Source organism: Crinia signifera, chromosome 3 (assembly GCF_055691185.1).
Source record: "Crinia signifera chromosome 3, ASM5569118v1, whole genome shotgun sequence".
Lineage (NCBI taxonomy): Eukaryota > Metazoa > Chordata > Amphibia > Anura > Myobatrachidae > Crinia > Crinia signifera.
This window is the reverse complement of record NC_139219.1, coordinates 254,943,907-254,971,085: the sequence shown is the minus strand read 5'-3', so window position 1 is coordinate 254,971,085 and position 27,179 is coordinate 254,943,907. Positions and strand designations below refer to the sequence as shown.

Sequence of the window (27,179 nt, the reverse complement as noted above, 5' to 3'; positions counted from 1 at the left end):
TGTGTGCGGGGTGCTAGGCTTCACCAATAATAGCCGCGTTCGTGGAAGCCCGTTAGTCAGGCTCCCACCTCGATGCCACCTGGTCTTATGTTAAGGACAACACACACGCCAAGGCCAGTGATGAACAAGGGGAAACCTATCTACAAACAAAGAGGCGAGGACCACCCTGCCCTGCGGAGAGGGGTGCCAGTGGATAGCACTCTAAACAGGAACCCGCTGTGCTAATGCTTAACAGGTGTAACCATACACAGTATGCTGACACACTAAGAACTGCTGACGGGTGTAACAATACACGATATGCTGACACACTAAGAACTGCTGACGGGTGTAACAATACACTATATGCTGACACAATAAGTACTGCTGACAGGTGTAACAATACACGATACGCTGACACAATGAGTACTGCTGACAGGTGTAACAATACACTATACGCTGACACAATAAGCAAATGATTAGTACGGAGACAAAGAGGGGGAATCTCCCAACTTATCTGGAACCGAGGGATATCAATTTAGCTGGAGAAGGAATCCCACAAAGACCAACAGGAGCTGCAGGGACCGGGAGACGGATAAAGGACGACACACGGACACCGGGAGGACAGCAGACTGGATGGAGGACACAGCTGGGAATCAATGACAGGATGCAGGATGACTGGGAACAGGAACCAGGAATAACGGAAGACTGGGAACCAGGAACACTTGAGACCCTGAGGTACAAGCTATAACCGGCATGGGACTGAACAACCAGAGGGTTTATATAGAGAGCACAATGTGGTGCTGATTACACATAGCCTAAAGGTGTGCACTGCAGGCTAGGAGCCTAATCAAGACACCTGAGTCCAGAACACACAGTACTGAAAGTAACCTGCAATGGCCCAGGCTGACCACTGGATGCCACTAGCGAGTACACACACACACAGGCTGAGATAAACCCAGGGAGAACATGAACTACACACAGAAAATGTGAATAGTACATAACACCGATCCGTTGGAGGCGGATCATAACAATTATGAACTTCATCATATCAATTGAAATTGGGCACTTTTTCATGCCAATATTAAATTGTGTTAAGTGTTTGTCTACTTTAGTAACAGCTGTATATAAATGTCTTTTTTTAATGAAATGTTGTTGTTACCTATTATTTTGTGTCCACAGTGACACTAGAGGCCAGATGCACTAAGCTTCAAATGTGATAAAATGGAGAGTGATAAACAGCCAACCAATCAGCTCCTACCTGTCATTTATCAAACACAGTCTTGGCAGGTAGAAGCTAATTGGCTGGCTGTTTATCACTCTCCATTGTATCACTTTTTGAAGCTTAGTGCATCTGGGCCTATAAGAAAACATTATATCTTTCTTATATTTGTGTACTATTGCTGCTACGGAAAGAGGGGAATTACTTATCAATATTTACTGCCTCCGATGCCCCAGCCAACTTTATATTCATCAAGACTACGTGGATTTCTGTTATAATCTAAAGTACCAGTACAGAAACTACAGTATATCCCAGTTTTGCATTTTATTGCTTTCATTTAGTGCCAAGACCTCGCTTATCGTCCAGGTGTTGGTTCTGTGTTTGTACTGCACTCTTTTCCTTTGTTTTTCCACCATACTTACCTAACATTATTAATTATTAACAAACAAAACTATTGTTATATGCTCATAAGCCGTACAATATCATCCAATAAATAATGACTGCGGATTTCTCTCAGTGATGAGTATGTAGTAACCGCGACCTAGTTTGCAAATAATGGGGCAGATGTATCATAGCAGCGCTTATCGCGCCGCTATGATACTTCCTGCTTCGCCTCAATAGCGAGGCGAAGCAGGAAGGGACATCGACAAGATGTATTAACATCTTGTCTGCCGAAGCGGGGGAGCGTTAACTCCCCCCTTCGGCGATGTCCCTTTCTGGAGTTAGCGCATCAGTTAATACTGATGCGCTATCTACTGTCCCCCGGCCGGCCGCACTGGGCATGCGCGGGATCTCGCTGTTCACGCGAGATCCCCAGCGCAGCCCAGACCTAACAGCAGGGACAGCGCTGTCCCTGCTGTTTAGATAGGGCTTCGCCAGCCTGATGCTGGCGAAGCCAAAGCAGGCTTCGTGCGGAACGGTCAGCGATGCTGACCGTTCATACATTCGGCCTGCTATCATTTTGATAGCAGCGCCGATATGGACAGGGGTCGCATAGCGCCCCTGTCCTTTACAGCATCTCACCTCCTTCATACATGGGGGAGAAGCGGTATCAGTGCACATAACGTGCGCTGATACCCCTTCTCCCCCATAACGACCCTTCATACATCTGCCCAAGTGTAATAAACTGTAGCATTAAGAAAATGGGCTGAATACCCCCCCCCCCAAAAAAAAAAGCCAGTTACCTAACATGTCTACAGACGCTGTTCTCCCAATCCCCCTTCCCCCGCTGATCCTAGCCTGCAGCGTGATTTCTGCTGCTGCTGATCTCCATCCCCTGTAATGCGACCCACCCATGTCAGTGACTCTTCTCCCCCACGCTGCCTCACTGAACCCTCCTGTAGGCCCTTAAATCCTGCATCCAACTTAATCCTCATTTCCCCCTTGCTCATGATGTGTCCGGATCAAAAGAGGTGCCAGACCATCATTGGCCAGAAAATCAGTGGGCAACCTGTATAATAGTAACTGATTGTGGAGCCCAGGACCATGCATTAATCCTGCTAAATTATTTTTTTTTAACAACCCCTGAATGAGCATCAACCCAGTACACTAGATAATATGATCCTGGAGCTTGATGGGTATGGATCATTAGGTTGAAGTAGCTAGGTCTGACACATGGAAAAGGTCTAGGTTGACATTGGTTGACACAAGTAAAATTACGATATGGAATGGTTGACACAGAAAAAAGTCGACATGAGTTTTTCACTGGACATCATATAAGTGTCCTGCATCCCCTTGCTTCGTGCACGGTGTCTTGCTTCACTCAGAAAACGTTTCTATTCTAACTCTATGTCCACTTGGATCGTGAATTAAAAACAAGTCCATTAAAAACAAAAAAAATCATGTTGGCCTGTTCATGTATCGACCATAAACATGTCAACCTATTGTGTGTGTCGACCTAGAATATGTCAACCTTTTTATATGTCGACATATTGCCTGTCGACCAATAGGGGACAAGCTATTGAATGTTGACCTAATTACTGTCAACCAATCTACCGGTTACCAGCTTTATAAACCCCACGGGTTCAGTTAAGCTTTTGTGGTTGAATGTTTACATTCATACTGTATAAGAAAGAAAAAATTCAGTTTGATTCCATGAAAGGGTCAGGACCCAGAATAGCATGGGATCCCTGCACATTTTCCTAGATAGTCTGATCTGGCCTTGTAACTAATGGTCCATAGATGACGCTCACTTATTTATATAATATAGCGCACAACATGCTGTAAAACTTATAAAGCAGAACATTGTTACCAAACATAGACAAGCAGCTAATCCCAGTTGTAGACAGGGACATGTCAGCATAGTTATAAAAATATAAGACATGTCGGCCAGCCATAGGATTGTGCTTTACAAAGCAGCTGCAAAGTATAGATAGAACAAGAATCGCCAAAACAGCTGCCAAGGAAATAAACACTGTCCAAGAAACCACCCAATAACTCATTTCTGTCCCTCTAAATCAAGGTCAAATTGTGTGAATAGATTTATAAATGTAGTTCACTAAATCTAGATCCAAAAATAAATGAATGAATTCCTGCTTCTTTGCATCAGTCCTGGACTGGCTGTATCATTACATCGCAGCATATGGTCTGCACACAGTTTGAATGATGATGATGATGACGACTAGAAATCCCTTTAGAAATGAGTAAAAGGGAATTAATGAATGCAGGAGGAGAGTCTGTCATTCAGCAATCAGTCAGTGTGTTGTCACTACGGCAAGGAAATTAATTACTAGTGTACTGTTTATATGAAATATGATAAACAAAATTAAGATTCATTCAGTTGTATTATTTCAGATGATACGTTTATAATTCTTAGCTGTGCTACTTCTTTTATTTTACCCTCTCCATTTATCATTATTCATGCCCAAAGTTACCTATATACCTAGAATCTAAACATCAATGGATATAATGTATATCAAGCAAGATTACACTTCACCATCGCATAATGTTTCATCTTTGCTACATGTACATATGCCCCACATTACAATACAGCAGGAAAATATAGGAGTATCAAAACACAGAAAAATATAAGAATTTATGGGGAGTGCAGGGTGGACTGAACCATTAGAGACTAATCAAACATACAAAGGAGTTTATCTAGCCTCCATAGCGAAGGCCAGTTGGCAAACATAATGGGTGAGATTTAATAGGATGAGATATTCAGAAAGTGAAAGATTTGGTAAGAAATCTCCAGTTTTTTTAAAGCGGCAATCATTTACAGTGCAAAGCCAGTTTGATTTTGCAGTGTAAATGATTGCCGCTTTAAGAAAACTGGAGATTTCTTACCAAATCTTTCACTTTCTGAATATCTCATCCTATTAAATCTCACCCAAAGAGTCCTCAAGGAGAAGTGGATTTGTTTGAGTCATGGTATTGTACTGTAGACCAACCAGCTGGATGTTTGTGAATCTAGTGTTTAGTTAAGGAAGTCAAAGCTCCAGCAGTTGGATGTTTTAGGAGAATATTACGTATGGAGGAGACCTCCTGACTTTGCTCCAAGGTTTTCATCGAGGTGGACATAAAAATTTTGATCTGGAAGGGAAAGTTCCATAGTTATCTGATGGAAGGAGCCAGGACTGGAAAGTTTGTGGTTCCCGCCAGGGTTTTTTTTCCTTCATGTGGAAGTAATGGAAGCGCACTATTATAACTTATGGAGCTTGTTTGGTGGCTGGCATAGCATGAAAAGCATGATCACCCTATCCATAAGTGGTTCATTGACTGAGAGGGAAGGGAGAAGATGCCAAAAGAAATTTGTAAAAAAGTACAAAATGGAAGAATGGTTGATGGTTTCTGAAAAATAATGAATTTTCTAATTATTCCTCCTAATATACTGTATGTTCTCAATTTTTTTTTTGCTTGTCTTCAGAGTGTCCATTTTAGAATGAATAGCAAGTTCTGTTCAAAGCTCGTCTGTGAGTGGCATATGTCATCAGTTTTGGATTGAATAACAACTGTACCCATGCTTAGAGCAATGCTTTGGTGTTTTGTTTTACTGCTACTTTTACAAGGGGTGAGCAATACGTTTCTGGATGTGCAGTGCATAGGAAGAGTAGACACAATCAGACTGTCTGGTTGTGAATTATAATCTCTGAAGTTCTTGAGAAATGTCAAGGCACAGAACAGTATGTAAGCAGCACTGCACACCGAAGCAGTCAGCATGTTCACTTCTTTGGAGGTGACCTTAAACTCTAGATGCCACTAGAGAGCCATGATCTTCTACAACTACAAGCGTTATGGGTAGTTTCACACACTCCGGTTTTGACCGGACGGCAAAGAGCCGGACAAATTTTGTCCGGTTTTTAGCCGGATGGCAGAACCTTTCACATGCTCTGGTTTTTAACCGAATAAATCTCATCACATGGGGGCGGGTTAAAACAGTTTGACTGGCATGTCCAGTCTGACTTCCTGTACGCCCGCCCCTCTCGTCACATGGGGGCGGGCTTTATTATCCGGTAGTTACCGTGGTGTGTGAAGGCGCCCATTGCCTTCCACACTACACTGAACAGACAGGATGGCCACGGCACGGCAGCCGCTCGCTGCAGTGGTAAAATCCGGCTGATACCCGGTGACCGTCCTGTATGAATAAACAAATAGCAGTCCATAACACACTGCAGGGACAGCTCGGCTTTTAAGCTGTGCGGTATTTTCCCATCCAGCGGCACCCGCACAGTATGAAATAGTCCTATGTGTCCTGCTTTTGGGGAGGTAGCACCATCGCGAACACAGTCCCCGAAGATGAGGAGCGCTTTGACAACCTTTATCTGCCATCTCTGAGGACAACTTTTCTGTTATGTGGGCCATAGTTGAGTCCTACACTGGTCATACACTGTACACTCCAGAGCTGGCCCCCTGGGACTTCTTCATGTCCTCACTAATCAAGCGCAAGATTTTTGGAATTCATCTAGAGCAGTGGTCTCCAACCTTTTTTGGGGCGTGAGCTACTTGCAAAAAAATAAACCGCCTGAAGAGCTACTTAAATAAAAAAAACATAAAAAGCTTCATAATAACCAAAAAATGCCCTTTACACATTATGCACAACACCGCAATGCCCCAGACACAATATGCCACACACTGCAATGTCCACACATACCTACCACACATACCTACCAAAACTGGAGGCAGAGGAGAAGGGACATGCAAAATTAGGGGGGGGGGGGGGGACCTACAACCATGGCCTGCAAGGCCACGTCCCCCATTTTTTTATGCTATGGGGGCATGGCCAGTGCTCTGAGAGCTATTGGGCATGCCCCCAGCCTCTCTGAATAGACGCTGTGTGCATGTGTACACCATCTATTCACCGCTGCTCCACCGCAGGCCCCAGGTGGAATGCAGTACAACCCCCAAAAATGCATTATGCCACACACCACAATGCCCCCGACACAAGATTCCTCATGCAATGTCCCACAGTAAAGGCCCCCATACACTATGCGATTTTGGTCCGATTGCATCCGATTTCGGCACTTGGTGCCGATAATCGGGTGAAATCGGCCCAAAATCGTATGTGTGTGATATCTGATCCGATCCGATGCGCGGTCCCGTGCGCATCGGACCGGATCAGGGAGGTCGGACGGTCTGTACATACGATCACGTCCGACCTCCCTGTATGCATATGCCTGCCACCTGACAGGCATATGCATGCAGACACCGGGCGGGCAGCGGGTCCCTGAGCACCGGCTGACTGACCTGGCGGTGGTGCGTGCGGGCAGCGGCCAGCGGTGGTGGGGGCGGGCGGCGGGTGCGGTGAGCGCTGCTGACCTGGCCGGGCAGTGTTGTACTTACTTACATAGCAGCAGCGGGGACGGGACGCGCAGTGGCGGCTATTAGATTTTTAAAATACTTGTCAAATGACCGGCCGCTCTCTGATTGGCTGAGAGCTCTCCGGCCAATCAGAGAGCGGCCGGTAATTTGACAAGTAAAAAGTAAAAATCTAATAGCCGCCACTGCGCGTCCCGTCCCCGCTGCTGCTATGTGTAAGTACAACACTGCCAGGTCAGCAGCGCTCACCGCACCCGCCGCCCGCCCCCACCACCGCTGGCCGCCCCCACCACCACCGCTGGCCGCCCCCACCGCCGCTGCCCGCCCCCGCCGCCGCTGCCCGCCCCCACTACTGCCGCTGCCCGCCCCCACTACTCCTCACCGCCCTGCAGCTCCCCGGGTTTTTTTAACATGGGATAAATCGCATGCGATTTATCCCATGTAAAAAATGGCACATCAAGTGCCAAATTGTATGTGAGCCTCCCGGGGAGCTGCCGGGCGGCTCGCAGGTAAATTGGGTCCGACTTGTCCCTAGGACAAGTCGGCCTAATGTATGGGGGCCTTAAGGCTTCTAATGCAGTAGAGGTCCTGGGGACAGAAGGCTAACAGGGGGCGTTGAGCAAGAGGTAGAGATGCTGGGGGCAGGAGACAGAGGTAAGGTGCAGGAGGAGAGGTGCTTGCATGAGGCTTACGTGAGGTTTTTCGGGGCAGGAGGCAGAGGTGAGGTGCTGGGGGCATGAGGCAGAGGTGAGGTGCTGGGGGCAGGAGGCAGAGGTGAGGTGCTGGGGGCAGGAGGCAGAGGTGAGGTGCTGGGGGCAGGAGGCAGAGGTGAGGTGCTGGGGGCAGGAGGCAGAGGTGAGGTGCAGGGGGCAGGAGGCAGAGGTGAGGTGCAGGGGGCAGGAGGCAAAGGTGAGGTGCAGGGGGCAGGACGCAGAGGTGAGGGGCAGGAAGCAGAGGTGAGGTGCTGGGGGGTGCAGTTTTGAAGGTGGAGGGGAGCTGATCATTGGAGGAGTAGGGGGGAGCATGATCAGCTTCCCCCTACAGCATGAGTAGCCATGCAGTACAGGTGAAGGGGAGCCGTGGAGAGGAGTAAGCGGGTAGCTAAGGATTAGACGAGATACAGAGCAGAGTACTGCTGCGGGCGCTGCCCAGTGCGGTGCGGGCTTACCTCATTCCTGGTGGGTTCCTGGACAGGGAGACTGCACAGCCACGGGAACTAATGGCCGGAAGACAGGAAAGGCCAGTGAGGAGATGCAAAGATAGGGGGCGGGGCCTCCCTGTCAGACGCTAGAGGTCAAATATGACTTCTGGCACCTGTCTCCTCCAATTCAGCGGCGAAAGAAGACATCGGAGTGTGCGGGGGAAGGATGCGGCAGCAGGGGAAGGAGCACGGGGAAAGGAGCGCTTGGGAAGGAGGCGGCAGCGGGCGGACCGGGCGGGGAGCAGTGGTCGAGCCACCCGTTTTGCTCAGGCGAGCTACCTGTCGCTCGCGAGCGACGGGTTGGCGACCACTAGAGTCACTGGAAGCTGTAGTGGAGACCTTCACCAGGGGCGTAAAATAAATACTTATTTTGGACCAATCCAGCTGCTTAGACAAGTGGTTTGAGCGCATGCAACTTTGCATAGACTCCGCTGGCAAATATGTTGAAAAAATATAGTATTCACTATGTAATTATATATTTTTTTGCATTCGGAAACTTATTGCACACTCCTCATTTTGTAATAATTTCTGACCATTTCGCCTTAATCAGGAAGCGTAATCAACAAAATTAAAATGACTAAAAAACAAAACACACTCTCCGGATATGCATTTTTGGGGCTTAATAACGTAATGGAGGAATTATTCAAGTGTGAATTTGTCTTTGTATAGAAAATCTACAGAACACAATCATTATTAAAACAACAATAGTTATGTTTTTAACTTTTTATAGCCCACTTAACTATCACCATAGAGATTATGGGGTGGGCTATGCAACTGTATTTATAGCATGATTTTAGACTAAAGACCTCAAACTGAATTATAATGATACTGTAAATACATCAAAGGGAAGCCCTAAGGAAGGAGTTAGAAGAAAATAAGAACATTTTCCATGATTTTTATGGTGTTGTAACTATGGTTACAGAAACTGTGGGTGTCTCTCTCCCTGTGCTTATTAAAGTAGAAACACTTTAAATGCTTTCACAAATGCTTAGATACAAAATACATTGTAAGAAATGTTTCCATATGGGACAGTTTTACATAACCAGAACTATCTTGTTAAATCAAGTATGAAATCATCAGATATAAAGGTAATGTATGAGGAGCCATTCAAGTTAAATTAAAAGCTCCCCGAATATGACGTATGACTAGTTGGATATGAATAGGATTTGCTGGATATGATGTATGATGAGCTGATGTATGACGAGCTGCATATGATGTATGATAAGCTGGCTGTAAATATGTCAGGTTTCTGTGAGTATAACATATTCCGAGAAGCACATGGCTTCATTATCCAATCACAGCTCTCCTATATAAGCTGTGCTCTTGGGAAGGAGGAGGAGTTAAGTCTGCCAAAGCTGCTGGGAAGTCACGAACACTTGAGCAAGAATATATTTAAAATATATCTATAATTTGGGGGTGTAAGAGGGCCCCAAAGACAGAAGTGTACTTTTCCCAGAGATTTGTCATCCGATTTTCGGGAGCTTCCCGCCCATTCCAGTAGGGTAGGCGAGTATGTGTTGCTGAATATTTTTTTACTGCTCCATTTAGTCAGTTGTATGGTTTTAAATAAAAACATAAAAGAAAACTAGGTAGATATTTCATGCTATGATGGTATCACATAAGAAGTGTCAATGGACCAACATATCAGATCATAATCCCAAGTCCATGTTTCCATGCCCATAGCATACAATACAGCTCCCAAGCTCACAGCATACATTGCTGTCCCTTACCCACAGCATACATTACAGCTCCCAAGCTCACAGCATACATTGCTGTCCCGTACCCACAGCATACATTAAAGCTCCAAAGCTCACAATATACATTGCTATCCCGTACCCACAGCATACATTTCAGCTCCAAAGGCTCACAGTATACATTGCTGTCCTATACCCGCAGCATACAGTACAGCTCCCAAGCTCACAGTATACATTGCTGTTCCATACCCACAGCATACATTACAGCTCCAAGGCTCACAGTATACAGTACATTGCAGTCACATACCCACAGCATACATTACAGCTCTCAAGTATACATTGTTGTCCCGTACCCACAGCATACATTACAGCTCCCAAGCTCGCAGTATACATTGCTGTCCCGTACCCACAGCATACATTACAGCTCCCAAGCTCACAGTATATATTGCTCTCCCATACCCACAGCATACAGTACAGCTCCAAAGCTCACAGTATACATTGCTGTCCGGTACCCACAGCATGCAGTACAGCTCCCAAGCTCACAGCATACATTGTTGTCCCGTACCCACAGCATACATTACAGCTCCCAAGCTCACAGTATACATTGCTGTCCCGTACCCATAGCATGCATTACAGCTCCCAAGCTCACAGTATACATTGCTGTCCCGTACCCACAGCATACAGTACAGCTCCCAAGCTCACAGCATACATTGCTGTCCCATACCCACAGCATACATTACAGCTCCCAAGCTCACAGTATACATTACTGTCCCGTACCCATAGCATGCATTACAGCTCCCAAGCTCACAGTATACATTGCTGTCCCATACCCACAGCATACATTACAGCTCCCAAGCTCACAGTATACATTACTGTCCCGTACCCACAGCATACATTACAGCTCCCAAGCTCACAGTATACATTGCTGTCCCGTACCCACAGCATACATTACAACTCCCAAGCTCACAGTATACATTGCTGTCCCATACCCACAGCATACATTACTGTCCCGTACCCACAGCATACATTACAGCTCACAGTATACATTACTGTCCCGTACCCACAGCATACATTACAGCTCACAGTATAAATTACTGTCCCGTACCCACAGCATACATAACAGCTCACAGTATACATTGCTGTCCCGTACCCACAGCATACATTACAGCTCCCAAGCTTACAGTATACATTGCTGGATCATGGATCCACTCTAGTTTAAAGGTCTGTTTAGGCTACTGCATAAAATGTGATATTACATCAAGGTTTTTCATAATATCTAAACTATGAATCATCTGTTTGATTACAGGAACATGGGTCACATTTGGAGGACAAATTTCGGATGAGGTAAGAGATAAATGTACATTTACATTTTTTTTTTTTTACTACCCCCAGAACAGACCTATTGAAAATGCAGGTTCTATAATCTGTGCATGTGATGAACCACATGTAAAATGTCTAACCGTGATTGAAGAGCAAATTTAGAAGTAGCGACATGGAACATGTAAGTGAATGCATTTGGAAGTGGCAGTATGGCATATTGGTATATAAATCCAGGTCCTATTGCGCATATGCTCATTTATTTGTTTCTATAGATCCACAGTATTACTCTGTGGTTTTCAGAGAATATTAAATCCTCACACCTGTCCCTGCCCCATTGGAGCTTACAAACTATAGAGCAAATTTATGAACAAACCTTGGGGCAGATATATTAAGCCTGGCGAAGAGAAAAACTGGAGATGAAGTTGAGATAAAGTGGAAGGAGATAATGCACCAGCCAATCAACTCCTGACTGTCATATTTCAAACACAGCTGATTGGCTGGATCATTATCTCCTTCCACTTTATCTCCAGTTTTCTCTTCCCTAGGCTTAATAGATCTGCCCCACTCATAGCAATCATTTCTTTCAACACTGCTTTACACAGTGAAGGCAAATGTGCTGTTCCTATAGCTGCCTTAGAGACCCTGGCTTGGAATAGTATGGGTTAACTTACCATTTTCCAGGCCAATCTAAGGACTCCAACACATATATCACCTGACGAGACAGTTCATACATACAAAGCTCAGGCTTAGGCTTACTGTACACTAGTTTTTCCCAGTAAAATTGATTTGTCCCCTGTTATAAACACCCTTTAAATGTATGCAAATCAGGATTTATGTGCCATGAAGCTATGCCAAGCAGCACATGTGGGTACTGTGTGCCCCTCAGCATGGGGCTGATTCAGGAGGGGGTGTGATCTGTGCACTTACTCTTTTCCTGCAGGCAGTAGAGACTGTTGCACTTAGCAGCGACGACCTCCCTGAACCTACTGCTGCATGTTTGTTTACCCTCCTGCATTCCCTCATTAGTCTAGCAATCTCCCTCATGTCACCTAGCCCACATTACACTGTTACATTTTTGGGGAAAAAAGGAATTTGAGAGAGATACATTTACATTGAATCATCAGCGACATTTCCCAGCACTATAACAAGTATAGTAGCCTTTACTAACGGCTTTGGGGCTCATCTACATTTGGATATAAGTCATTTGGTACTTATGTAATATCTGGGCTCCCGTTTTTCTTATGAGACCGCGTCCCCTCGCCACACTATATAAAATCAACTCCATGCGTAGTTGGATAGTAGGGGTATGAAAAAATGGGGTGCATTTAACATGGGAGCCCAGATAATACATACTGTAAGTACCAGTCATTTTACAAGATTCCTCTCAGATGTAGCAGTGCACACCCACGCTTCCAGGTGCCACGTTCACAATCTCTTTTCACAATCTCTCCATATATGGAACTAGACACGCCCTTTGGGTGGAGCATGACACGCCCCCTCAATGGGGCGCTGTGCAAAATTCTACTACCAACTATAATCTCCCTGAAACTAGTTTTCAAAAGTAGGCAAGTATGCTGCTGGACATCACACATCAGCATGTGCTGGGCTTGGGAATGTAGGCGGGAGAGGTTGAATGGACCATGGCCCTCTCAGACCCTACTAGAACCCCAGGCATGGATAAATAGTACCCGCTCCCCCTTCGTCTCGGTGTGACTCGCTGCCACAACATTACAATATACACCGGTAGTAGAGCTATTTAAACAAGGATACTACCATTGTTATGTGTCTTAAAAATATTTATCAGTACTTTTTTTTTAGATACATTTTGTAAGCTTAGGGTGTCACAGTTTCATTGCTGTATATAATATAAATTATTATAATAATTGTAACTAATACTCTCCGACATGACCTACAAGTCCAGAAACAGAGCATTTTGGGCCTGATTCAAGTTGACTCGTTAATTAAACAGCATAAATTTGCCACTTAGTGAATCATCTAACGCCGTCCACCGGGTGAGCGAATGCCCTCCTCCTGCCACCGTGTGAATATCCCCGCCGCATTGTGAATGGTGAATCTTGAGTGATCTATATTTGCGACCTGTAACTCCGAGAACGCCCCCTGCGTTTTCATGGGATGCCCATAAAATGCTGGGGGCATTCCCATATGCCATCCCCTTGACCGCCTCGATCCCGCCCCCCTCCCCCCCTTTGCAAGCACCTCAGCGACTGTGCAAGTCACCAAAGGCGTCCGCACAGTGGCCCTGCACATGCATATATTAGCATATACGCATGCGCAGAGCCAAAACATCAGTCCCCTCTATGGTGTCTCAGACCTATGCGGGAAGCCGGCAGGCACCTGACATCATCAGATGTCAGCTGACCGCCTGCATCATTGGGGAATTACCATGGGAACACCCATAAAACGCTGGGTGGTCCCATAGGCAAATTCCCAGGCCCACCGCCCCACGCACCCCGCCCAGACTTCTGTGTGCGAGCGATGTGGGCCGTCGTACACAGCGGCTGCACATTCGCATAAAAACCTATGTGCATGCGCAGTCGCAAACAATCGGTCCTCCATGCAAACGCACAGGGGTCCAATTAAATTAGAATAACCCCCATTGTTTCCACATGACATCATTAGATAAATACTGTACATGTATATTTAATTTTACACAGCAATTTATAACATATTTCAACGCTATTGCTTATTTAAAATAGCGGTTTATTTGGGTAACAATTAGTTCTCTATGATCCTATCTTCACAACTTGATGTTGGCTTCAGGCAAACCCACCAGAGGACTCTTCCAGACTAGTTTCCAGATGTTGTCAGATCAGTTGGATCTATAAGGAGATGAACTTCAGGGGTTTTTCTTGTCAGAGATTTGTTGCAAGCAAAAATGACAAGTGATTGGCTGTCTCTGGGAAGTTATCATATTTTCTCAGCATCAGTCATTCACTCGTAATATGTATTACTCGTGTCAGTCTCCAGAACATCCATTATTTCTCCCCAAAGACCTTGACCCTTATAAGTAGCCCATAACTTAACATACCTTTACATTAAATTAAACCAAAACCTTATCTAAAATAATTTGAGACGACACTAAATAAACCACGCGTACAAGAAATAACCACACTGACACCAAGGGTTAAATTTAAAAAGGTCAGAGGAATATTTATTGAGACCTTGAAAGCTAACTAAGAAATTTGGGTTTAAATTTGGATTTTGAGTCCCTAACTTTTAAACTAGAGGTTGGAGGATGGCAAAGACTAAGCCGCTACCAACACGCCAGCCCAGTCAACTTGATATACGTAAAGCAAAAAACTGCAGGAGGGGCTCACCACCGCCTCCTGCTGACACAACCTGCATCGTGAGGGTCTCACCACCCCTTAACCTGGCTGAGCCCTTAGCGGACGGTCCCGCAGGGGAACGCCCCCTGTCCACCCGCACGGGAAGGACCACCCGCCGTCCTACGAAAGGGATGGTGCCCCACGATGACCGCTTGTGCCCCCCTTTGACCGCTGGCTGGTAGCGACTTCCCGCCATGCTGGCTGGAAAGCCACAAAAATTAAAATTCTTTGCAGAAACGCTTCTGCAAAACACCAAAAAATTGCTCACTGGGATAACCATCCCCCTAGTGAGCCCGCTCTTGGGGAGGGAGGGAGGGCTTCCAAACTGGAAAGAGAAGGGTGAGGTCACATGATCATCTGCCCTATATAACCTTTTCCTGGCTACTCCCACTAGTCCCTGATAGGTTCCTGCCTGATCCCAGCTTGTATCCAGGCAGGAAAACCCCAAGCTAAGTTTTTTCAACTCCTGAACTTTATCTGACCTAAGTCAGGGCTCTTATATGTGTTCAAGCTTATGCAGCCTTCACACAGTTTTAAGTAGCCCATAACTTAACATACCTTTACATTAAATTAAACCAAAACCTTATCTAAAATAATTTGAGACGACACTAAATAAACCACGCGTACAAGAAATAACCACACTGACACCAAGGGTTAAATTTAAAAAGGTCAGAGGAATATTTATTGAGACCTTGAAAGCTAACTAAGAAATTTGGGTTTAAATTTGGATTTTGAGTCCCTAACTTTTAAACTAGAGGTTGGAGGATGGCAAAGACTAAGCCGCTACCAACACGCCAGCCCAGTCAACTTGATATACGTAAAGCAAAAAACTGCAGGAGGGGCTCACCACCGCCTCCTGCTGACACAACCTGCATCGTGAGGGTCTCACCACCCCTTAACCTGGCTGAGCCCTTAGCGGACGGTCCCGCAGGGGAACGCCCCCTGTCCACCCGCACGGGAAGGACCACCCGCCGTCCTACGAAAGGGATGGTGCCCCACGATGACCGCTTGTGCCCCCCTTTGACCGCTGGCTGGTAGCGACTTCCCGCCACCGCAAAGGTTAACTAACCGCAGCCGCCATCCCCAAAAGAAAAACCTAACCAACCGGGAAAGAAACTATTTAACTATTCAAGCCCACAAACGGTAGATGTCTTCCAGAAACATGCAATTTCCCGCAGGGGAAAGGTGCACCCCATCCTCTCTATAGTACCTCACGTTATCGAGCACCAATGAAGGATGTCTTACCACACTACCCCCCATAGCCCTAACAAAGACTCCTATAGCAGAGTTAACCTTTTTTCTCGCCTTCTCAATGGCTGAGGTCCGTACAGCACCCCGCCAATGGAACCGAGGGATAATTTCCGACCAGACAATCCTCACACCAGGCCAATGAGCCCGTACAGCCACCAAATCGGACTTGATACTTAGAATCAAGTCGATTCCTTTGACCATGCCCATATCATTGCCGCCCAGGTGGATAACCAACCATTGGGGGCGGCCCCAATTCCTCTCATGCCTGAAAAGTTCGTTCAAGAACTCACCCCAGCGCATGCCCCTCACGCCTATCCACCTGACCGTTCTGTCTCCCAGATAATCATGTGACCTCCTGCCCATTGGGTGTCTCCCTGCCCAATAAATGAAAGAATGGCCAATGAGCCATATCTCTCCCGAGGATTCCATTGAAACTGAAAAAAGAAGAATCCTTACCGTCAGTAACTATATATATATATATATATAACACAAAACTTTAAAAATCAACCCATGTGAAGGAGAAAACTTAAAAAACCTCCCGTGGACCTTGGTTTGCCAATTGAATAAAGGCCCCCTCGGAGGAAAAAGTAAAAACAACCTTCACACCCACGATTTCTGAACGCTGTCGTTCAAAAACCGGGAGTAAACTTCGTTTTAGGGTTGGCGCAACAGGCGCAACTACAATTTATCTAATCTCACATAACTCTTATACGAATCGGACTTCCACCGACCTAGCGCCTGGATCGCCCCTGGGGACAACCCAGCTGCCGCAGCCTGTGTAGCCGACCCAATCCGAAAGGAATGGGTACCATACTCATGAGGCGGGAGCCCCAACACACTCAAACAGCGCTTCAAAACCGCAGCAAATTGAAATTTGGAAAGTGCAGCCTTATCACTATGCACTAAAAACTGCCCCCCAACTGCTACTGGTCGGATCCCCAAGTAAGCCCGCGCCAACTGCACCGGGCAAACCTCTACCTCGCCATGAGCCTGCAGAATAACCCACTTACCTCTGCCAACCTGATCCGTCTTGGATCTAGCAATTCTGCAGCACACACTGTCGCTGCGCAGCTGAACTTCGCTGAAAAGCAACCCTGACTCACTATCCGTCCTGCTCTTGGCAACCAGTTCACTAACCCTGAAAGCCCCGAAAAATGCCATAACAAACGCGGTGCGAAAAAGCAGTATTTCGTACCCGGACTCCCCAACTTCTGCCAGAACCCTAACTAATTCCTTTAACAAGGCCAAGTCAATAGGTCGCCTTACGTCTTTACCCACCGGAACCACTTTAGCCCAACCTTTCATTGCCTTTCTTAGGACAAAAGACCGTGTGGGATCCTCCAGACCCCGCATCCGTGAGTGGAAAGCAATGCCCGCAAGGGCAGCTGACATGGCCCCTTTTGCCCTTCCTGCCTGGAAATGCTCCCAGGCAAATACACATAATCTATCCTCCAAGGACTCACCTTCCTGACCATACCTGCTCAGAAAAGCCTGCCAATCCCTCCAAGCCGCATCATAAGCCTTCTGCGTGGAAGGCGCCAAGGCATTTCTGGCCAATCCCACTATACCGGCTCGACAATCTGCCAGATATAAGGTGGGCAAGGTAAACCTACTTCCGCTGCATCCGGCACCAACTCCCTAAACCTAACCCACTGGAAACGAGACAAGGCATCTGCTATGTTATTGTCGATGCCAGGAACGTGACACGCCGAGAAGACCACATTGAAGCGCAGACATTGTAGAACCAGATGCCTAAGTAACCGCAAGGCCAAAGGGCATGAAGTCCTTTGATTGTTGATGGTGTGCACAACACCCATGTTGTCGCACCGAAAAACAACCTGCCTGTCCGCTAACTCCCGAGCCCACAACTCCAGGGCTACCACAATCGGGAACAATTCCAGGAGTAATAAATTCCTGGTGAAACCCCTGTCCACCCATGAGTCAGGCCACCCTTCCGCGCACCATTCCACTCCGAAGAAAGCCCCAAAACCTACACTGCCTGATGCGTCAGTGAAAAGCTGCAAAGCACTGTTATAGCAAGGAGGAGCTGGCCACAACCCCACCCTGTTAAATGTTTCCAAAAAAGAGGCCCAAGTCCTCAAATCCTCCTTGATCTCTTTGGACAAATACACTGAATGGTGCTGCCTGGCGACCCCAGCGGTCGCCCTTTCCAACTTCCTGCTGAAGGCCCGACCCATGGGGATAACCCTGCATGCAAAGTTAAAACAACCCAACAAGGACTGGACTTGCTTCAACCTAACCTTCCTTCTTGCCAGACAATCCTCTATAAGGCCTATCCATTTATGGACCTTGTTAGCTGGCAAACGACAACAACCATCCCTTGTGTCAATTTCAATCCCAAGGTAACACAGACAGTGCGTGGGTCCCTCAGTCTTACCCTCAGCTATCGGAACCCCCAACACCCCTAAAACCTGCTCCGTAGTCTCCAACAATTTCTTGCAGGCAGGACTACCCTCAGGGCCCACAAAGAGGAAATCATCGAGGTAGTGGGCAATACCCCGGCAACCCGAAGCTCTCTGAATGCACCAATGAAGAAAACAGCTAAACCTTTCAAAGTACGCACAGGATATTGAGCAGCCCATAGGCAAGCACCTATCAACAAAGAATTCTCCCTTCAATTTAAAACCCAAAAACCGCAAGGAATCTGGGTGTACCGGAAGTAACCTAAACGCTGACTCAATATCCACTTTCGCCATCAATGCGTTCCGCCCACACTCCTGAACCAGACCAAGGGCCTCCTCAAACAACTGATACCTGACCTTGCAGAGCTCCTCAGGTATGGCATCGTTAACCGAGCCCCCATGGGGATGTGATAGGTGCTGTATTAACCTAAATTTCCCGGGAGTGCTTTTGGGAACCACCCCCACCGGGGAAATACACAAACCCTGCAAAGGGGGAACACTAAAAGGGCCACACATGCGTCCCAGCCTAATTTCCGCCACAACTTTCTCCTTAACAATGTGGGGGAAATCCCTCGCAGATTTCAAATTCCTAGATGCCACCACATGAACTGAACCCCTAATGGGCAACCGGAAACCACAACTGAAACCCTCCCATAAAAAACGAGCCGCCTCGGCATCGGGGTATCCCCTGAGCCACCTACCCAGCTCGGAAACCACTATCGGCGAATACGCCTTACTTGTGACTTCCACCGGCTTCTCCGGCGTCAGTCGACTTCCCAGCTGGGGCTGCGGAGCAGTCCTTAGCTGCATGGTTGCCCCCGCACACTCTGCATGAGTGGCGAAAACGACAGTTCGCCCCCCTGGCGCACTTGCCGTCATTATAGGCAAAACATTTGCCCTTTCCTGCTGTCTTGGATGCCGGGGACGCCGCCACCACTGTTTTCTTCGCCACCACTTCCCCTGGGGGTTTGGTCTGCTGTGTAACCTCCAACCAAACCTCCACGTCCTTGAAACCCATGGGAAACACTGCATTCCCGTCCTGCTTGCGACGAAACTTTTCGTCGTAGTCTCTCCAGGAGTAACCCTTTGTTTTTAAGTACATTTCGTGTACTAAAAACAAATACTTAACGACATTTGGATATTCGGCCGGCCTAGTCTCCGCATAGCAGGCCGCAAAAACCAGAAAACCCCTTAACCATTGATGGAAGTTCCTAAAGGCGTTTTCCCCAATACCATCTGCCTTTTTGGCCTTCTCAAAGGCCTGCCGCATGTCCTCCGTAAGGGTGAACATGTCAACGTACTTCCCTTTCTTAATCTTTTCCCTCATCCTCTTACGGAGCCCCCTGGTCACTGCTGTATTGGCACAATGCACCATTTCAGTAAACAAAGGGGGATCCGTGGGAGGAGGTGCGGAAATCGCCACCTTATCCTTATTTGTTGCCTTCGCCACGTGACGCGCAATGAGCCTGGCCAGCTTACGCGGGCGACGCGGGGAATCCGACCCCACGCTGGTGCTATCACTATCTGATGATTCACATGTGGAATAAGTAACCGTGCACTCACCCGCACCAGACGTCCCTGGAACTTCGTCGGCCGCAACGGCCAACCTGGAACCTGCTGCCGTTGACCCCGCCGTCGTCCTTGACTCCTCTCTGACTTCCCGATCTCTCCTTCTGGAAACCACCGATGATGCTAAGGCCCTTGTTTCCTGTGAACACACAACTGGGAGGGGGGGAGAAGACAACAAAATGCCCCCACCTACCGACTCCACCGGCGCATCCGATGGAGGGGGAGGCGGAGCTGACACCGTGGCACTGGGTGGAGCTCCCCTAGGCAACGGGGGAACTCCCAATGGAGGAAAAACACTTTGAGCCCCAAAAACATTACCACTGACCTGAGGCAATACTCCCCCCTGCCCCCTTGGGGACGACCAAAACCCCTGAGGCCCAAAACTCTGATCCCAACCATACCCGGCGGAGCCATGCGGACTGTGCCCCTGTGACCCCGTGGACCACAGAAGAGGCTGACTGGTAGGCACACCCTGGAAGCCCGCGGAAAACTGTGACCCCATTGCCGGAACCCCTTGGTGTCTCCAAGGTGCGATCTGCGGCCACGCCCCATAACCCCCTCCCCCCAAATGGGCCTGGACATACGGGGACCCCGCAGGGGGCCACTGCCCGGGAAAGCCCCCCCCCGGGGGAAAACTGCCCCAAGAAACCTGAATGGGTCCCCTGCCAAGATGGTGTTGACAATCCTCCCCCCCAAGATGATGCGGGCTGCGCCCCAAGGGAGGGACCTTGCAAATGGACTGAGGCCGCTACCGAGCTACTGGAGAATACCATGTGCCCCAAACCCCCAGTGCCCATGGGCATACCTGTTGAAAACCCCACTGGATTCCAGGCCTGACTGGCCCCCAAACCCCTCCCTGCGGGCCCCCTGGGATTCGGCCCTAAACCAGGGGGGGGCATGTAAACACCCCCCAGGCCAGTACTAACTGCTGGCCTGGGTACAAAAATCCCAGAGCCCGCAGCAGCTGCTGCTGCAGACTCACCTGACACCCCTGTGTTCACAAAACTCCCCAGCCTATTGCGGCTAACATAATCTCCCTGGACATCCACCCCTCCCCCCTGCCCCCTGATTCATTTATACTGCTCTGAACGCTAGCAGCGTTCCCCTGTAAGCTTCCCCCCGCAAGGGAGGAAAACACACTTTCCCCTGCATCAGCCACAGAAACAGGCCGCGCGTCCTCCGACGCTGCGACCTGTAATGCTGGTATAGGGGCCGCCGGGATACCCGGCGCCGGCATTGATGACGCTGCGGTCGCGTCCGCCGGCGCCGGGGCCTCATCCTCTCCCGGCGACCCGCCGTCCATCACCGCCGATGACGCGAGCCCCGCGCCAGCCGGCGCCAGGGCTCGCGATACACTTCCAAGCCCGCCTCCAGCCTGAGCCTCCAGAACGGGTCTCGCGCCAGCCGGCGCTGAGACCCGCACCACCGCTTGAAACCCGCCCGCCGCCCGAGAGTCAGCGATGACCTCAGGCGCCGGGTCGGAAGCCTCCAGCGTCGCGTCCACGACGGACGCGACCTGAGGCAGCAGGGGAGCCACATCCTCCGTCGAGGGACCCGGCAAGGCCCGGACCTCGACGGGTTCGCTCACTACCGGCTCGCCTATTAAGGCAGCCGCTACAAACACCCCCGGTGGAGCGCTAGCCACGCTCACCGGAGCACCCAGGCTGGATGGAGGCAGGCTAAGCCCCGCCGCTAGGCTCCCCACAGGAGAGCCAGCGGCAACAGAGGCCTCCTGCGCCCCCAGCACCCTCACCCGCGGACGGCGGTACCCCGCCGCAGATAACGGCCGGGCCGCATCCACAAGGCGGCGGGGGGGGGGCGCAGAGCGTCTCGGACGGGGCATGTTCAATTATAAAGCAATGCACAAGGAAAATTCTCTCACTTACCTCAGATCCGCGCAGGACTGCAGCACTTCCAAACTGGAAAGAGAAGGGTGAGGTCACATGATCATCTGCCCTATATAACCTTTTCCTGGCTACTCCCACTAGTCCCTGATAGGTTCCTGCCTGATCCCAGCTTGTATCCAGGCAGGAAAACCCCAAGCTAAGTTTTTTCAACTCCTGAACTTTATCTGACCTAAGTCAGGGCTCTTATATGTGTTCAAGCTTATGCAGCCTTCACACAGTTTTTCTGGTTCACTCGCAGAGGCAAATTCCTTCTCAAATGGATAAAACCATGTGCATTGCAGGTGGCGCAGATGTAACATGTGCAGAGAGATTTAGACTTGGTGAGTTACTGTATTTTGTTTCTGTGCAGGGAAAATACTGGCTGCTTTATTTTTACAATGCAATATAGATTTCACGTTGAAGTAGAACCCCACCAAATCTAATTCTCTCTGTACAAGTTACATCTTCCCCACCTGCAGTGCACATGGTTCTGTCCATTTGAGAAGGAAGGGCCCATACGTGAAGCCACTTTTACACGATTTGCCCATATTTAGATGTAGAATAGGTATTCTTTTCCCATGTAATCTTATTGTATTAAATATGATAATAATAATGGTCTGCTGATATTGTCAGGTAAATTATATTAATAATTTCTACCTAAAGGGGCTGATGCTCAGCTAAAATATGCCTGAGCGAGTAATGTGCGCATGTTACACAGCATCTGGAACTAACAAAGGCAAATCAGAAAATGCATGTGTAATACACACGGGCCTGATTTAGACATGGATGTAGTACACACAGCTGGTGTGTGTGTGTGCATATGCAAAGGCTGCAGGATTTACACAAGACTCCTCCTGATGGCTTCTGTGATTGGTGGCTGTGTTCCAGGATGCAGCATCAGATCATCTGTGTAACCCTCAGGTTATGCAGGATCCTGATTTACATACTACCCTGAATCAGGACCATACTGTAGTTAGTAAAGACACACTGTATGTAATAACAAATAAGAATATTACTGACTTGGCATAAGAACAGAAATAATATGTTTGGTAACAGAAATAATAAATTCCTCCCATTTAATCAGACCCCAGACCGGACATCCCTCTCCCTTACTTCTCTAAATTACAGTCACTCCCAAATCTGACATCTCTCTCATCCATAAAGTACAATCCAATCATTGCTCAGTGGCATTGGCCATCCATCAGTCAATATCTTGAAGCAAAACAGTGGCAGTGTTGTTCAATCAATGGGCGGGAACACGGATGGCATATGTTAGAACATTCCGCCCTATGGGCCTTGGACAGATGCGTATTTTCGGAAGGCCACCGAGTGTTCTTAGCCCCGCCTAACGTACGGATCGCCCACACCGTCCGAATGCGGTAAGACGCCGAGCGAAAGGAACGCGAGTGAATGTTTCATGTGAACAACTCCCCCATCTGTGGGAACCTCCCTCATCCTCCGATGGTCGCCGACCATTGTATGATGGACCGAGCAGTCAGACAGCTCAGAGTGCTTGGACATTTCTCCATGCGAAAGAAGGGATGTGGGCGGGCAGCTGGCATCCAGCTATGTCAGCTGTCCGCCCCCCACAAGTGCATCACGGCCGGATTACCATACGTACACCAGCGTACACATATGGATCGTTCTGACCGATCGTTTTCTGTACGGAATTCACGCCGTATTCAGAAAAGCGTTGGAGCCTTGGCTGCCTAATGTTTGAACTGCCTATGATGATATAGTGCCAGATTGAATGGGATGCAGTCATTTGGTCTACAGCATGATGGTCTACAGTCATTAGGTCGACACCATTAGGTCAACATTGGAAAAGGTTGACATGGGAAAAGGTCGACATGCTACTAGGTTGAAAGGTCATTAGTTCGACAGGTCATTAGTTCGACAGTGTCTAGGTTGACCGCTAAAAGGTCGACATGGGGGTTTTTCACTGGTTTTTGAGCCGACATGTGCCAACAGGCGATATTTCATGCCCTACCATCCACTAGGGCGTGGCGGGAGAATAAAATAGTGTGCCGAGCGTAGCGAGGCACCGTGCTACAAGCATTGCGAGCGCAGTGAGCATTGCGAGGGAAAGTGGTGCACTTTAAACTGTGTCCATGTTGACTATGTTGACATTCGGGTCTAAAATTAGTGAAAAACCCCATGGCGACCTTTTGACTGTCGACCTAGACACTGTCGAACTAATGACCTATCGAACTAATGACCTTTCGACCTAGATCCATGTTGACCTACACCCATGTCGACCTAATGACTGTCGACCAACATGCTGTAGACCAAATGATCCCAACCCAATGGAATTGCCCTGAAGCATCATTTTGGCAATATGATTTTGCCAGTATGACTTTACTACGCCGGCACCACAATAATTGTGATGCACAACTGTAAATGCATTATGTGGTGTAAAAAAGGATTCCAGGGTCTCCTAAAACTATTTTCATTTCCACAATGTAGAAATACAATGAACCTGTATACACCTATTTATGTTGAGTTTTGTTGTTTAACAGGTGGCTGAGCAGCTAATGACCATTGCCTATGAAAGTGGAGTAAACCTCTTTGACACAGCAGAGGTCTATGCGGCTGGAAAGTGAGTGTGTGTGTTTTCCAGATGCAAAAACACAGAAACATTTTTGTTCTTTGTAAAGTCATTATTGCACAAAAGAGGTTTTAGTTCCTGTGTTATGTCATTGCGGGAACAGCAAATCAAAAGTGATGTTTCCCTAGTCTGCGGGTCCCCAGGCTTCATCCTAATCAGCCATATAGATAATACAGCCCTGCCAGCCTCAGTCAGCCCACTAGCGCGACATATCCATAGCGCCGGCAGGGGGCGTGGCTGGCGGAAGGGGACGTGTGAGCGTCTTACACGCTGAGTCCCATTGCCGAGAATGGGGTGCACACGCCCTATTCTGGCAGACTGGGTGGGGGCGGTGCAGGCTGGTGGGGTCAGCGGATGGCGATCAGATCAAATGAGAGCTGCTCCATCTGTACTAACTTTTATTCTGAAACACATTTTTTGGCTTTCAAAAATTGCAGACTCAAGCAATGTTAGACACGCGGCAGGCATGCTCAGTCTGCATTGACCATTTAGGCCTTTGTACCCCCCCAGTTGCCGAGTCTGTGTACAGCGACAGCTACAGTACCTCCTCATCTTAATGCACCAATTCAAAATCTTCAGTCACTTCATAGTGATTTTAAATGGGAAAATGTTACTTAACTAAAAGCATAACTGGTGCCTGAACGAAACACCCAGCAAAAACCACGTTCCGTTATCTGCATTAAGCATTCTGTATTCTATGTGGCATTTACAAAGAGAATTCTTCTAGTATTTTGTTCACTTGCTTATACATATTTGAAGAGATGTACCTAGTATCCTAGTCATATTGCTACCTAAGGCAATGAATAAAATAACATCTCTCTTATCTTTTATGCATTATTAATGAACAATCCTAGTTAATACTGTAGAAGACAAATATTGTCACTTCGGTCATTGTTATATCTACTATGAACTTACAAACTGCTCATTTACAAGTTTATACTCTACATATCTTCTGAGTTTCCTTATGTGTCTTCTTCATTCATATTATAGAGTTGAATTTACTTTTTAGTTTGTTTAAATTAAAAATTTAAATTTAAATTTTAAACATTTCATTTTTATTTTTGTTTTATTATTGTATTTTAAACCCACATTTCTTCACCTGGGAATAAAAATAAATATCTTGCTTAATTGATTAATTAATTAATTAATTATTTTTCAAGCATTCCAGCCACAGTAAATCCTTTGTTTGTTAAACTTTGTCTTGTCTCTTGCAGGGCAGAAGTGATTTTGGGGAATATCATCCGGAAGAAGAACTGGAGGTAAGATGATCCCAGCCTTGTTTCTATAGATAACCTACTGTAGGTTACTTTGACCACATTGTTTGGATGTTGGCCTGCAGTGTGTTCACCTCCTTAAACATTTTGCAAGTTGTTCTCCTCTCTTTGTACTGGTCAGTCTTTGTTGTGCGCCTTTCCAATTTTACACACCTCAGCATTTTATTTTATATTTCTCCTCAGTGTATTATGTTTATGTATTCCTTTTGTAGTTTCCCTCCACTTCACCTAGCTACTTCGCACTTTTCTTACTCCCTTTCTTATTTTTTATTCTTTTTGAACTTTTTCAGATTTTTTTTTTTACTTCTGCCATTTTATCTTAGTGCTTTGTTTTTTTTTATTTTATCTTGCTCGTTCTGCCTTCCTCTTAAGTCACCCTATTCATATTTTTATTACCTTTCTTCCTTGATTTTTTTTTAGCTCTGTACTTCCTCTTCAATGCTTTTCCTATTTTCCACTTTTACCTTCTGCCTTTCCGAATTACTTCCTAAGCTCTGCTCTGTCAGAGGCATCACTTCCTGTCAGAGAATGTTCTGCAGGACCTGGTAAAATATAGTCTGCACTGCATCATATCCTCTATGAAGATGTTGGCTTGTGTCATGTAGTACCATTAGTGCTGAAGGCACCCTCCTAATTGTGAGCAGATTCTCTTCAGATCATACAGTAATTGTCCAATAAGAGACCTAAGTATTTTCATAACAGAACAGCTAACATGCACACTGGTCTAGTTATACTAATAAGTAGAGACAGGATTATATGCAACAAAAAAAGCTTGAAATATGCATGCAAACATGCATGAAAAATACTTTAAAATATGCATGAAAAGTGTTAAAATATGCTACATTAAATAATAAAAAAAGTAATTTTTAACTTATTTATTTAAAAATCAGCATACAATTAGGGCGGTATTCAATGAGAATACCTGCGAGGTGCAGCGAATCCTTTTTAGGATTCGCTGCACATTCGCCACGTTCCGGAGCCGGCGGGCTCCGGTATTTAACGTGTCAGGGCTCGCTGCCCCTGACTGGCGAATATGAGCTCCTGCGGCTAATGCCGCAGGGAGCCTGAGGACGGTGGCAGGCAGAGAGATGCCTGCCCCAGAACGTTTGTGGGGGGGAGGTGGTCTCCCCGGGTGCCAGGCAGCACAGGCTGCCCTCCGGGGGTGCCAGCAGGGGACCTATATTCACTACACCCGATCGTAACGATCGGGTGCAGTGAATATATGAATATGTAATGAGCGGCTCGGCTCCGGCGCCCCCTGCTGGCTGCTGTGTAAAAAAAAAAAAAAAAAATTTTTAAATTAAATATATATTCATGTGCTTACAGCACATGAATAAAAGTAGCATGCCCCTCCTCAGAATAAAATTCCTGATTTTTTGACACCAAATGTAAAAAACAAAACACTTTATTTTAAAAGTTCACATTCCACTTCTCCATCAAAAGATAGCGATTGCTACTCGGTGAATCATGGCAAAAAAAACCTTGAAATGTATTCGCCATGTGGTCATTGAATAGGGTGATTCACCGTTTTAGTCCAAAATTCGCCAAACAGCACAAATTCGCCATAAAAACATGGTGAATCAGGCTCATTGAATACCGCCCTTAGTTGCAAATAAACCTCAAAAATAGGCCCATTAGGCCCACAGCATCTGCA

General features: G+C 47.2%; 1 protein-coding gene across 2 annotated transcripts in view; it reads left to right on the top strand.

Moving 5' to 3' along the window:
* KCNAB1 (potassium voltage-gated channel subfamily A regulatory beta subunit 1) overlaps window positions 1-27,179 on the top strand; it is a 258,194-nt gene that overhangs the window by 182,155 nt on the left and 48,860 nt on the right. For both annotated transcript variants that reach the window (XM_083177891.1, XM_083177892.1), the window contains exons 3-5: window positions 11,154-11,191; window positions 24,163-24,242; window positions 25,466-25,510. In XM_083177891.1, the coding sequence (XP_083034017.1) occupies window positions 11,154-11,191; window positions 24,163-24,242; window positions 25,466-25,510 (163 nt within the window). The remainder of the gene's footprint in view (window positions 1-11,153; window positions 11,192-24,162; window positions 24,243-25,465; window positions 25,511-27,179) is intronic.